Genomic DNA, 15,092 nt, shown 5'->3' on the forward strand with positions numbered 1-15,092 from the left:
CTGCCTATATATACTAAAGGGGGATCTGCCTATATATACTAAAGGGGGGATCTGCCTATATATACTAAGGGGGGATCTGTCTACATACACTAAAGGGGGGGGGGGGGTCTGCTTATATACACTAAAAGGGGATCTGACTAATTAATTATACACTAAAGGGGAGATCTGCCACTATACACTAAAGGGGGGGGGGGGATCTGCCTTTATACACTAAAAGGGGATCTGCCTATATATACTAAAAGGGGGGGCGATCTGCTTATATACACTAAAGGGGATCTTGCACACGGGCGTGTATGCGTGCATGTGCGAAGAGCATGAATAGGGGGGAGGCACCAAAATCTGGTTACGCTCAGGGTGCTGTGAAACCTAAGGCGGGCCCTGGTTGTTAGTCATTATATAAATTGCCCTTATGTCTGACATCTAATATATGAGTGCTTTCCAAATCATCTCATTGGCATCTTCTGGCAGGGCTTGGGTACCGATGACAAAGCTCTCATCCGCATCCTTATCTCCCGGAGTGAGGAGGACTTGCTGAGCATCCGAGTGGCGTATAGAAAAAAATATGGAAAATCTCTCTATTCCTCGATTCAGGTACAATACATACATCACTGATGCAGCAGGATACATTAGCTAGTCCCTTATATTACATAGAAGTGGTAAGATTGTACATTGGTGGGCACCGTTTTGCTTGGTTCACACATGTCATAGCGGTGGTGTATCCATATGGTTTGTATGTGTTGTACTGTCCTGGGTATCCATTGAAGTGCCTGCTGCCCTCAAGAGTGGATGCGTGCCATTATTTCAGATGAAAGACAATGCATCCACCGTCTGAGGCTGGGTTCACATATGACATAGCCTGAAAAAGTCGTGTTTTAGGATGGTTTGCGTTTTTCTATTGTGCTTTTACTGCATTTTTGTGGGTTTGCGGTTTTTTTATGCAGATGCGATTTTCATGCGTTTTAATGCATTTGCGGTTCACTAATGTAAAACACATATGCGTTTTGTATGCATTTTTTTTATATAAATTTATTCAAATCACTTGGAAGACAACAGGAAGCCGAAACACACCAGGGATCTTTAATCAAAAAACAAATTAAAAAACAAATGAAAAACTCTATGCATATGCGTCACCATAGACTTTCATTATGTGTGTTTTGGTAGCCATCCTGCATAATATGCAACACTACCAGCATTTGCGTAATGCATACTGTAAAAAGGCAGTGCAATGCAGCTTCTTCTGCGTCCCATAGACTAACATTGCTGCATAAAACGCAACGTTTTATGCTACGCTAGCATCTCTGCTATGTGTGCACCCGGCCTCAAGAAATCATACCTGCCAGGATTGTCTGTTGTGGCAACTCAAAAGACAAAGCATGGGCCCATAGGAAAGCATGGGCCTTTTCAACATGTCTGCTGGTCTGCTTCTGTCTGCTGTGGTAAATGGTCTGGCAGCAGACCCAGTGAAGACCAAACCTTAATGTAGTTTACATATTAAAAGAAGTCATTTAATTTGTTATGCTGCACTGCACTGCACCACTGTCTGTCTTTGCTCCAGTGTTTCATTAACCCATTCAGGTTCCGTCGTTTTCACGTGAGAAATGTTCACCTCCCATTCATTAGCCTATCACTTTATCACTACTTATCACAATGCACTGATCTATATCTTGTTTTTTCACCACCAATTAGGCTTTCTTTGGGGGGTACATTTTGCTAAGAGCCACTTTACTGTAAATGTATTTTAACAGGAAGAATAAGAAAAAAATGGAAAAATTCATTATTTCTCAGTTTTCAGCCATTATAGTTTTAAAATAATACATGCCTCCATAATTAAAACTCACGTATTGTATTTGCCCATATGTCCCGGTTATTACACCGTTAAAATTATGTCCCTATCACAATGTATGGCGACAATATTTTATTTGGAAATAAAGGTGCATTTTTTCCATTTTGCATCTATCACTATTTACAAGTTTAAAATAAAAAAAAAAAATAGAAATATTTCATCTTTACATTGATATTTAAAAAGTTTAGACCCTTAGGTAAATATTTACATTTTTTTTTTATTGTAATGTTTTTTTTTTTTTATAGTAAACATTTTATTTGGGTACTTTTGGGAGGGTGGGAGGTAAACAATAGATTTATAATGTAAATGTGTGTTAATTCTTTTTTTTTTTTTTTTTCAGGTGTAGTATTACTTTTTGGCCACAAGATGGCGGCCATGAGTTTGTTTACATGACGTCACTCTAAGCGTAGCACGCGCTTAGAGTGACACATCGGGAAGGAGACAGCCAGAAAAAGCACAGCTTCCGAGAGAAGCTATCGCTTTTTCAGCGGGGGAGAGGAATCAGTGATCGGGCTCCATAGCCCGATACATTGATTCCTTGGCTACCGAATCCGCGGCTGGGAGTGCACGTGCACGCGCACGATCGGCCGCAGGAGCGCGCGGTAGCGCGCATGGTTCCTGGACGTAGAAACTACGTCCAGGAACCAAAATAGGTTAAGGAGTTTGCAGTCAAAATGGACACTGGTATAACTACAGGGTAGAAGCCCCTGTGACCTGTCGTAGAGGAGGGGCCCGGACTTCTTCCTCCCTCGTCCTCCACCAGTGCCCCTCTCCTGTGCTTTCTGTGTCAGACCCACAAATCAGTGTGGCAGCAGTGACGACTGGGGCATACCTCTTCCACTGTCTCTCTGGTGCTACCGTTGCAGCCACTAGGTGTCACTGGACTCTCTGGTCTCTGCCTTTGTCTCGATCTGCAGCATGTCGCGTGACTTCATGCGATGTGCAGTGAAACTGAGACCGAAAGGAAAACACCAGATCAGAGAGGACAGTGTGACACAGTCACACAGCCAATGGAGCATGGTGGGAGGGAGGCCCTGGTGTAGAAGGACATTTTGGCCCCTTCTCCTCACCCGGAAGAGGGTGTTTTAAATGTAGGAAGGAGGGCCGCCTAAATGTTTTTTGCTCCTTGAGGGATAGTCACACCTGTGGGATTTGTACTTAGTATTATTTTGTACCCCATGTTTGTTTCTTACTTTGTAGACAGTGCAGTTTCTAGGCTAAAATGCACCCAGGGCGAGGGTGTAAATTGCGCCCCCCCCCCCAGCAAGGTCTGGGCGCCCGCAATATAGGCTAGCCAGGTCTAGTTGCACTCAGTATAGGTCCCCCCGGTATAGGTAGCCAAGAATAGGTAATCCAGTATAGGTAGCCAGCTATAGGTCCCCCCAGTATAGGTAGCCAGGCATAGCTGAGCCAGTATAGTTGCCCCCGGTATAGGTTAGCCAGGTAGGTGCCTCAAGTATAGGTAGCAAGTATAGTTACCCACAGTATAGGTTAGATAGGCAGGCGCCCCCGGTATAAGATAGATAGGTAGGTGCCCCACTACAGGTTAGCTAGGTGGGTGCCTCTAATATAGGTAGCCAGAATAGTTGCCCCCAGCATAGGTTAGATAGGTAGATGCCCCCAGTAAAGGATAGTTAGGTAGGTGCCTGCAATATAGGTAGCCAGTATATTTGCCACCTGTATAGGCTAGCTAGGTAGGTAGGTGCCCCCAATACAGGTTAGATAACAAAGTGCCCCCAGTATAGGTTTGATAGGTAGGTGCCCTACAGTATAGGTTTGATAGGTAGGTGCCCCCCAGTATAGGTTAGATAGGTAGGTGTCCCCCAGTATAGGTTAGATAAGGTAGGTTCCCCCCGTATAGGTTAGATAGGTAGCTGCCCCCCATTATAGGTTAGATTAGGTAGGTGCCCCCATTATAGATTAATTAGGTAGCTGCCCCCCAGTATAGGTTAGATAGGTAGGTGCCCCCCAGTATAGGTTAGATTAGGTAGGTGCCCCCCAGTATAGGTTAGATTAGGTAGCTGCCCCCCAGTATAAGTTAGATAGGTAGATGCTCCCCCAGTATAGGTTAGATAGGTAGGTAGGTAGGTGCCCCCCAGTATAGGTTAGATAGGTAGGTGCCCCCCAGTATAGGTTAGATTAGGTAGGTGCCCCCAGTTTAGGTTAGATGGGCAGCTTCCCCCAGTATAGGTTAGGTAGGTCCACCCCCCCATTATGGAGGGGGGAGCCGGAGCCACGGGAGGGCAGCCCGACCTCTCCCTCCCTCTCCCCGGGCTGCCCTCCGTGCTCCCCCCTCCGACTGCAGAGTAATTACGCAGCAGAAAGCGCTGTGCATAACTACTCACCTTCCTGCGTTCCACTCGCAGCTGATCTCCTCTAGTCATAGACAGTGATACACACGATGCTTCCGGCTAAACAGGAAGCAGCGTGTGTATCACTGTCTATGACGAGAGGAGATCAGCTGCGAGTGGAACGCAGGAAGGTGAGTAGTTATGCACAGCGCTTCCGTCTGTGTAATTACTTTGCGTCTGAGGGGGGAGCACGGAGGGCAGCCCGGGGAGAGGGAAGGAGAGTTCGGGCTGCCCTCCCCGCGGCTCTGGCTCCCCCCTCCTCTACAGCGCCCCCCTCACAACAGCGCCCAGGGCGACGGCACGGCCCTAAAAACGGGCCTGTTTGTACAGCACTACGGAATATGTTGGCACTTTATAAATCAATTATAATAATAATAAGTATCATGTTCCTGCATTTGTCTTTCAGAGTGATACTAAGGGAGATTACAGAATGGCATTGCTGCTGCTGTGCAGGGCGGAAGATATCTGAAGCTACAAACTACACAGAAGTTTATCCCATGAATATGAGGGTTTCTTACCTACAGGCATAATAAGAGTCTGGCCTGACATTCAGTCAATGTTCTTTTTCTGCCATGAATGTGTTAATGCTGATCTCGACCACACCAATCAGAACGTTGCTAATGTGGTACATATGAAATGTTAGAGCACGCTATTTCTTAGCATGTGAATTGCACAATACATTTCATTAAAATCATACTGTATTTCATAAGCATGTGTATCTCTGGATTTTTTAGAAGTAAAAAGCACACTTCTGTGGATGCTGATGAGAGATTACTTGGAAAAGTCATGTGATCATCTTGCTTTCACTGTGTAGACATGATTTTTTTAACATAGGAAATTGGAATAATTACAGCACTCAGTTCCAAACCTTTTCCAGCCAAAGTGCTGAAATGAAAATGATGAAAACTACTGTAATTTAATTGAGAATTGGTGAAAAAGCACAGAAGAGTGGACACCAACAAAGGCCAACATTACCGAAGGGGGATATTGGAGAGATGAAACCTGAGGTCCCTAGTCCACAGCCAACCTTCAGAGAATGGGCTACAAATAAGCTCAAAATTTCACATTTGTACTGCAGTTGTCTCTGTAAGTGAGGGAAAGTTTACTGTGGATTGTAGATTTATGGGGAAAAATATCTTCATTACAATTTATGGAAAGCCCGAAAAAAACCACAAACCCTGAAACACTGAAAGGGATAAAGGAAACCAGAGATGAAGTAACTTAAAAGATTCATACACACCTGGGACTTCCTCCAGCCCCATCCGCATGGATCTATCCCACGACTCCGTCCTCAGCCTTCTCCAGCTCTGGTACTGGTTCGCGTAACTTCGGCCAGCCTGAGCATGTGCAGTTGCTCTCTCCGTCTCTCTCCGGCAGAGAATAGTACTGTGCAGTACTATTCTACGCCGGAGAGACAGAGAGAGTGCACTGCGCATGCTTAGACTGGCTGAAGTTACAGGACCCGGTAGCCCCAGGTATGTACAAATCTTTTAAGTTACTTCATCTCTGATACACTTAAAGCCTAAGTATTAACTGTTTGGGGAGAGCTGCCTTGGCAGAGCTCCTCTGCAATCTATTCACAGCTGTTGATAAACTTTGCTCTGGCTAAACAAACACATACCACATAGTAGTGACTTTTGTCAGCAACTATATGTGGAATAAATACTTTTCATTGTGTGCTGTGGAAGAGTTCAGGTCTGCTCTAAATAACGTTTTGCCCCTCAATTAATGGAGATGAATTTGAGGTATTCAAAGATTTAAATTTATTTTTTTAAAGAAAATGTACACCAAAGGGAAGAGGGATGGGGAGGAGATTATCCCTGGACCTCAAGATATGGATGAGTTGGAAGTGGGGGATGGTGAGCTTTGTCACACAGAAAGTCAGAGAGTAGATGAGATGGAGGTACAGGATATGGTCAGAATGTACACGGACCTGAGACGTAGGTCCAAGTTTATGCCCTCTGTGTACTCAAGCAGATCAACTGCTGTGTTTCTTGAACTAGAGTTCATTCTGAATGACAAAGGCTATGACATTGTGGGAATAACCGAGACATGGATGGATGAAAGCCATGACTGGATAGCTAATTTAAAAGGATACAATGTGTTTAGGAGGGATAGAACAGGGAAAAAAGGTGGAGGGGTTTGTCTCTTTGTTAAGAATTCTTTTACAGCTGTCCTCAACGGTGAGATGGAGGAAGATTGCGAAGATGTGGAGTCCGTTTGGGTAAATATTCATGGTGGAAATAAAAGTTGCCAATTGCTTATTGGGGTATGCTACAGACCACCTCTTATTAATGAAGCTGCAGAACTGCGATTACTACAGCAGATTGAAAAAGCTGCAAGTAAAAACGAGGTCATAATTATGGGCGACTTCAACTTTCCAGACATAGACTGGGGTATTGAGGCTACCCATTCTGGTAAAAGCAGCAGATTTCTTGCAGCACTACAGGACAATTACTTGACTCAAATGGTAACGGAACCAACTAGGGGGAATGCGTTACTGGATCTGATCATTTCTAATAGACCAGATAATGTATCAAATGTGCAGGTTCAAGAACATTTGGGAAATAGTGATCACAACATGATAACGTTTGATCTGGTGACTGATAGGCCACGGGGCAGCGGGACCACTAAAACTATGAATTTTAGAAAAGCAAAGTTCAATCAAATTAGGCAGGCACTAAGTTTGGTGAACTGGGATAATGTACTACAAGGGGACGACACTGAAGGGAAATGGCAAGCTTTTAAACGTATTCTCAATCAATATTGTAGTATGTATATCCCATATGGAAACAAAATGTCTAGGAATAAAAAAAGGCCTCTATGGATGAATAGAAAGGTTAGGGATAAAATGAAGAGGAAAAAGAATGCCTATAAGGTCCTAAAACAGGAGGGGACTGAGGCTGCACTAAGCAATTATAAGGAGTGCAATAAAAATTGTAAAAAAGAAATTAGGCTGGCAAAGATCGAAGCTGAAAATCAAATCGCTAGGGATATCAAATCTAACCCAAAAAAGTTTTACAAGTACATCAACTCTAAAAAAAGAAAGGTTGACTGTATAGGAATCCTAAAGGATGAGGGTGGGAACTCAATGGTGGACGACCAAGGTAAGGCAGAGTTATTAAATGCTTTCTTTGCTTCTGTCTTCACAAAGGAAACAGCACTGTTGCAAATTACAGAGGCAGAAGAGTCTCAATCTTCTAACTGTAATATTAAATACTTAACGCAGGAAGAAGTAAAGGCAAGACTAAATAAATAAAAAATAGACAAGGCACCTGGCCCGGATGGCATGCATCCTCGGGTCCTAAGAGAATTAAGTTCAGTTATAGCTAAGCCCCTTTATCTTATCTTTTGTGACTCTCTTGCAACTAGCAGAGTCCCAGTGGATTGGCGTACAGCCCACGTTTTCCCATTATTTAAGAAGGGCAAAAAATCTGATCCAGGAAATTATAGACCTGTAAGCTTAACATCAGTTGTATGCAAACTATTTGAGGGGTTACTAAGAGATACTATACATGACTTCATAGTAGAAAATAATCTTATTTCTCAGCATCAACATGGGTTTACTAAAGACAGGTCCTGTTTGACTAACATGCTCAGCTTTTATGAGGTAGTGAATGCTAATATGGATATTGGGAATGCTGTAGATGTGATATACTTGGACTTTGCAAAGGCCTTCGACACTGTTCCCCACAGAAGTCTGGTGCAAAAGTTGAGGATGCAAGGACTGGGGAAGAGTTTGTGTGCATGGATAGGGAACTGGCTAATGGACAGAAAACAAAGAGTTGTGGTCAATGGATCGTATTTAAAATGGGAGACTGTTAGCAGTGGGGTCCCACAGGGGTCTGTACTGGGTCCAGTGCTCTTCAATTTATTTATTAATGACCTAGTAGATGCAGTAGTGAGCAATGTTGCTATTTTTGCAGATGATACAAAATTGTGCAGAATCATCAACTCTCATGAAGATAGTGTCATATTGCAACAGGATCTGGATAGGATGGCTATATGGGCACATACATGGCAGATGAAATTCAATGTTGACAAATGTAAAGTCATGCATTTTGGTCGTACCAATGGTCTAGCACCATACAAAATAAATGGGATACAGTTGGGAACATCAAACTTGGAGAAGGACTTAGGAGTACTCATCGACAACAAGTTAAATAATCGTACTCAATGCCAAGCCGCTGCAGCTAAAGCGAACAAAATTTTGGGATGCATTAAAAGGGAAATAAAAACTCGAGATGCTAGCATAATATTGCCCCTGTTTAACTCTCTAGTAAGACCACATCTGGAATATGGAATTCAGTTCTGGGCACCACATTACAAAAAAGATATTGCAGTTTTAGAGCAGGTGCAGAGACGAGCTACAAAATTGATACGTGGGATGGAAGGTCTCGCTTACCAAGAAAGGTTAGATAAACTGGGTTTATTTAGTCTAGAGAAAAGACGCCTTAGAGGAGATCTAATTAACATGTATAAATACATTAGAGGGCAATATAATAGCTTGGCGGATGAGCTTTTTGTCCCTAGGCCTTCTCAAAGGACTAGAGGACATGAGCTGCGCATGGAGGAAAAACGTTTTAGCCATTTATTTAGGAAAGGGTTCTTTACAGTAAGAGTGGTTAAGATGTGGAATGCATTGCCACAGGAAGTCGTTATGGCAAACTCTATACCTGCATTTAAAGGGGGCTTAGATGCTTTCCTTGCGTTGAAAGACATCCATGGCTACAATTACTAGGTTATGCCTAATGATGTTGATCCAGGGATTTTATCTGATTGCCATCTGGAGTCAGGAAGGAATTTTTCCCATTTGGGGCTAATTGGACCATGCCTGGTGGGGTTTTTTTCGCCTTCCTCTGGATCAACAGGGGTATGTGGGGGACGGGCTGGAGTTGTACTTTGTACTGGTTGAACTTGATGGACGTATGTCTTTTTTCAGCCAAAATAACTATGTAACTATGTAACTATGTAAATGGAGAAAGACTTTAAGTCAATTGATTGGAAGAAACATACAGTGGCTTGCAAAAGTATTCGGCCCCCTTGAAGTTTTCCACATTTTGTCACATTACTGCCACAAACATGAATCAATTTTATTGGAATTCCACGTGAACGACCAATACAAAGTGGTGTACACTGTACACGTGAGAAGTGGAACGAAAATCATACATGATTCCAAACATTTTTTACATATCAATAACTGCAAAGTCGGGTGTGCGTAAACACATGGATATGTTTTGTTTTAAACCATTCCATTGTTGCCCTGGCTTTATGTTTAGGATCATTGTCCTGCTGGAAGGTGAACCTCCACCCCAGTCTCAAGTCTTTCTCCAAGAGGTTTTCGTCCAAGATTGCCCTGTATTTGGCTCCATCCATCTTCCTATCAACTCTGACCAGCTTCCTTTACCCTGCTGAAGAGAAGCACCCCCAGAGCATGATGCTGCCACCACCATATTTGACAGTGGGGATGGTGTGTTCAGAGTGATGTGCAGTGTTAGTTTTCCGCCACACATAGCGTTTTGCGTTTTGGCCAAAAAGTTCCATTTTGGTCTCATCTGACCAGAGCACCTTCTTCCACATGTTTGCTGTGTCCCCCACATGGCTTGTGGCAAACTGCAAATGGGACTTCTTATGCTTTTCTGTTAATAATGGCTTTCTTCTTGCCACTCTTCCATAAAGGCCAACTTTGTGTAGTGCATGACTAATAGTTGTCCTATAGACAGATTCCCCCACCTGAGCTGTAGATCTCTGCAGCTTGTCCAGGGTCACCATGGGCCTCTTAGCTGCATTTCTGATCAGCGCTCTCCTTGTTTGGCCTGTGAGTTTAAGGGGACGGCCTTGTCTTGGTAGGTTTACAGTTGTGCCATACTCCTTCCACTTCTGAATGATTGCTTGAACAGTGCTCCGTGGGATGTTCAAGGTTTTGGAAATCTTTTTGTAGCCTAAGCCTGCTTTAAATTTCTCAATAACTTTATCCCTGACCTGTCTGGTGTGTTCTTAGGACTTCATGGTGTTTTTGCTCCCAATATTCTCTTAGACAACCTCTGAGGCCGTCACAGAGCAGCTGTATTTGTACTGACATTAGATTACACACAGGTGCACTCTATTTAGTCATCAGCACTCATCAGGCAATGTCTATGGCAACTGACTTCACTCAGACCAAAGGGGGCTGAATAATTACGCACACCCCACTTTACAGTTATTAATTTGTAAAAAATGTTTGGAATCCTGTATGATTTTCGTTCCACTTCTCACGTGTACACCACTTTGTATTGGTCTTTCACATGGAATTCCAATAAAAATGATTCATGTTTGTGGCAGTAATGTGACAAAATGTGGAAAACTTCAAGGGGGCTGAATACTTTTGCAAGCCACTGTAGTTCCCAAAACTTGACTGTTGGTCAACAGACAACATTGAGTAAATTACAGTCAATGAGTAATGTGATCATTAAAAAAAGTGACAAGGGAGGTAATGTGGTTTTGATGACCATGGGGAACTATGTGGGAGAAGTGGAGAGACTCCTATCGGACATACATTGCTATAAAAAGGTCAGGGGGAATCCATTTACCCAATTGGTAACAGAAGTAAATATTAAGCTATGTTGGGGTTTTGTGGAGGGAATTTTGTTGGAAAGAGAGTACAAGTATATGGAGGTGAAGGAATTCAATATCCCCACCTTTTATATTATCCCTAAGATACACAAAGATTTGTTGAACCCCCCGGGTAGGCCCATAATTTCGGCCAAGGGTGGGCCCCTAGAGAGGTTGTCCCAGTTTGTGGAGAAAAAATTAAAACCGATGGTTCTCTCCCTACCCTCCTACATCAAGGATACCATGGAAGTCTTGAACAAAATAGATAAGGTTGAATTACCTGAGGAATGTTTGTTAGTATCACTGGATGTAGAATCGCTGTTTACGTCCATACCACATGAAGTTGGTTTGAGGGCTATTGCTTTCTTTCTGGAAAAATATTATGGTGAAGACGAAGAAGCCCACAACTGCTATGTTGTGGACTTAATGAAATTAATACTGACGACACTTTTTCCCGTTTGATTGACAGTATTACCAGCAGTTGAGGGGCGTGGCCATGGGGGCGGCATGTTCCCCGGCCTATGCATGTCTGCACCTGGGCTTGTGGGATTTGGAGGAGGTGCATGGCATGCGTGGGTTTGGGGAGCGTGTCGCCCTCTGGCTGCGCTATATAGATGACGTGGTAATGGTGTGGAGAGGAGATAGACAGTCTCCACGCTTTTGTGGAACAATTGAACTTTAACCAAAGAAATATATTTGTAACATATACATTTGATGAGACAATGGTCTCCTTTCCTGGATTTGAAATTGTTCAGACAAGGGAATAAATTGAGTAGCACGTATAGAAAGGAAAGTGCTGGGAATACACTACTGCATGCTTAAAGCCACCACCTGGGGTGTCAAATAAGGTCAGTGCCAACAGGGGAATTTCTAAGAATTAGGCGCAATTGCGCCACAGTTGAGTTGTTCAAGCAAGAGGCTGTTGCTTTAAGACAAAGATTAAAAGAAAGGGGTTATCCCAACAGGATGGTCAAAAAAGCTTATGTTAGGGCTTTACAAACGGACAGAAGCTCTCTGTTGATAAAGAAGGAGAAAAATAATGAGGGACTGGATGGAAATGATCCAGTTAGACTCATTACAAGGTACGGGAACCACTGGGAACAATTGTTGGGTATCTTGAATAAAAATTGGGGAATTCTTACCCTAGATCGAGATATTGCAGAAATAGTGGGTGATACACCACGTGACGGCGAGAAGAATCAGTAGTCTTAATGATCTGTTGATAAGAAGCGAGTTTCAAAGACAGAGGAATAATCCAATAAGAAGGAAGGGGATGTTTAAATGTCAAAATTGTAGATTTTGTAAACATGTGTTAGAAGGTGATACATTTACGGACAGCAAAGGTATAACCCAGTTCAAAATATGTGATTACATTTCATGTGCAACAACCAGAGTCATATACCAATTAATTTGTCCTTGCAATAAAGCCTATATAGGAAAGACGGGGAGGGATTTGAGGACACGGATAGGAGAGCATATAAAAAATATTAAGGCCAAAAATGTGGATAGTACTGTTGCACAACACTTTATGGAGTGCCATAATAGTGATCCTAAAGGCCTCAAATTCAGAGAGATTTACAAGTTGAATATTAGCCCCAGGAGGGGGGATTTTGACGGGATCCTATTGCAGAAAGAATGCATGTGGATCTATAAATGTAAGACCCTGACACCAAGGGGTATGAACATAGATTTCAATTTGGGGGTGTTTCTCTGAGTCGTATCTCGCATCCCAAACTGTCTTTTCGGAAGAATCTGATGAAATGATAACAGTTGAGTTGTTGTATTTTGGATTCCTCTGGTAGAATGGTTTTGGAGCCTACCGGTAGAATCGGGATGACTGGGGGTGGGGGTCGGTGGTATTTTCGGGAATGTCTCCTATGGGGTCCCCTCCCTCCGCATATATAGACATGTAAGTCAAGGTTCAGGATGAATGAGCAATTGCCATCAAAAACTCCTCTTAAAATATGTAACAATTGATGCTGTGGGTATATTTTATGTAATGGCATGATTCTGTATTTAGGGTGTTTCCTTAAGAGGGAGTAGGAGCACAATTTAAAGTTATTTGCAATATGCTGAAGTGAGTTCTGTAATGTGAATATGCCTGCACCTATAAAAACAACCACAAGATGGAGTAGGAGAGAAAGATGTTTGTTGTGCTGAAGAAATCAAATAAATGTTGATGAAATGTGTCCACTAAGTTTGTCCTGAGCAGCCCCACCGCACCTGGACAAACCGCGGGAGATACATAGGAGCCGACACCACCCATGCTGCCTGGCGTGCACTGCTGCCTCACGGTGAGAGAGTGGGCAGTGGTGCGGAAGACCGGGAGAGACATCTGGTAAGGCAAGGAGCAGCGGCCCGCGCCAAGGACTAATCAATCGGGGCAAGGCTGGTCTCCACAGTGCCACTGCAATAACAGCGGTAGGTGCGGCTTCTGTGACAGCTTGGGCAAAGGACTACATACCCCTCCCGAGTGCGCAGGGAGTGGGTCAGAATACGGTGAGCTGACGCTACATGTTTTTATTCACATTATTGAAGGACATGTGAGTAATTCCTGGCTACATAATTTTTTATGCAAAAGGTTGCACACAGAATGAACTTTGATCACAGTAATACTGCAGCATAGTGACTCTATTTTCCAGAACCTGCAAGGAAGATTCTATCTTTCCTGTTTTTTTTCTCTTTGTTTTTGGATGATTCAAAATCAGGGTACTGAGTTGGCAATTCACATTCAGTGATGCAGGACTCTAATAATACTGATGTAACGATTGGTGTCAGCACGCAGAGAGAATCTGATTATTGGTGATCTGCAGTATCACCAAGAATGCAGATATATACCTGATTACTGATGATTTGCAGAATCACCGATAATACAGATATATTGCTAACCTCTGGACACCTATAAATGTGTGAGTGCTTGGTGTAATAGTAGGACTTTGAGTAATGCACCTGTGGAGAAGGTGATTGAAGGCAGTAAAGGAACACTGCTCTAAAAGCACAGGAACCTTCCAGCAGCCTGAGACTCTCCAAGGGGTGGAGTCAGGCTGGAGATAGGAAGGGCCAGAGAGTGAGTGACACCTGAAGGTGGATGTCACTATCTGGTCTGGAGACTATCTCTTAAAGGGAAGGTCCAAGCAAAAAAAAAAAATGAGTTTTACTTACCTGGGGCTTCTACCAGCCCCATGTAGCCATCCTGTGCCCTTGTAGTCACTCACTGCTGCTCCAGTCCCCCGCTGGCAGCTTTCTGACCTCGGAGGTCAGGGCCACATTGCATACATTTTTACGCATTCCAGCTAGTGCAGGAACAAAAATTTACGCGTTGCACCACTAACGCGTAAAAATGTATGCGTTAATGTTCCTGCTCTAGCGGGAATGTGTAAAAATGTACGCAATTCGGCCCTGACCTCCGAGGTCAGAAAGCTGCCAGCGGGGGACTGGAGCAGCAGTGAGTGACTACGAGGGCACAGGATGGCTGCATGGGGCTGGTAGAAGCCCCAGGTAAGTGAAACTCATTTTTTTTTTTTGCTTGAACCTTCCCTTTAAGAGGAGAGATAGCTCTCGAGGTCGGACACGCCTGGTCGGTAACACACGGACAGATAAAGTACAAAGACAGAAGGCTGACTCGGTATCCAAGACAAGCAGGGTCTGGCAACGGAATATCAGATACGCGAGGTACCGAATCAGAGGACAGAAGAGTAGTCAAGAAAGCAATAAGTCATAACAGATATCAAACAATGCCTAGTCTGGGTGTGAGGTCCGTGGTCTCTCCACCCTGGAACTAGTCTGATGTATAACAAAATGATCGCACAAGTTCCCTAGTCTTGGGTGCGAGGTCCGTGGTCTCCGCACCCTGGAACTAGTCTGATGTATAAAAAAATGATCGCACAAGTTCCCTAGTCTTGGGTGCGAGGTCCGTGGTCTCAGCACCCTGGAACTAGTCTGATGTATAACACAAATGATAATACAGTTCCCTAGTCTGGGTGCGAGGTCCGTGGTCTCAGCACCCTGGAACTAGTCTGGAGTAATCTGGCTCAGTGTGAATTCCCAGGTCCACCTGGTTCAAACACACTGTTGGATCTGACTAAGGTCTGAGTGCTCCCACGTAGTGTTCGCAACGGCAGACAACTTGCAACTGGCCAGCAGTAACTATATATGGAATAGTGCTCTCCAGCACCACCCCTAATTGATCAACCAATAGTATCATGCTCTGGAGTCAGCTGATCGGCGTGATCAGCTGACTCTCTCTGCCCAGTATAAGAATTCTGCCTCTCAGCGCGCGCGCGTGTATTCCTAAGCCTGTGTGCACT

General features: G+C 43.8%; 1 protein-coding gene across 1 annotated transcript in view; it reads left to right on the plus strand.

Annotated features, from left to right (window-relative positions):
• The window catches only part of LOC137533497 (annexin A2-like), a 78,812-nt gene extending 73,909 nt beyond the window's left edge, over positions 1-4,903 (plus strand). The window contains exons 6-7 of the mRNA XM_068254875.1: positions 469-591; positions 4,601-4,903. Coding sequence (XP_068110976.1) covers positions 469-591; positions 4,601-4,663 — 186 coding nt within the window. The 3' untranslated portion in view covers positions 4,664-4,903. The remainder of the gene's footprint in view (positions 1-468; positions 592-4,600) is intronic.
• Positions 4,904-15,092: the final 10,189 nt, after the last annotated feature.

Source organism: Hyperolius riggenbachi, chromosome 9 (genome assembly GCF_040937935.1).
Source record: "Hyperolius riggenbachi isolate aHypRig1 chromosome 9, aHypRig1.pri, whole genome shotgun sequence".
Taxonomy (NCBI): domain Eukaryota; kingdom Metazoa; phylum Chordata; class Amphibia; order Anura; family Hyperoliidae; genus Hyperolius; species Hyperolius riggenbachi.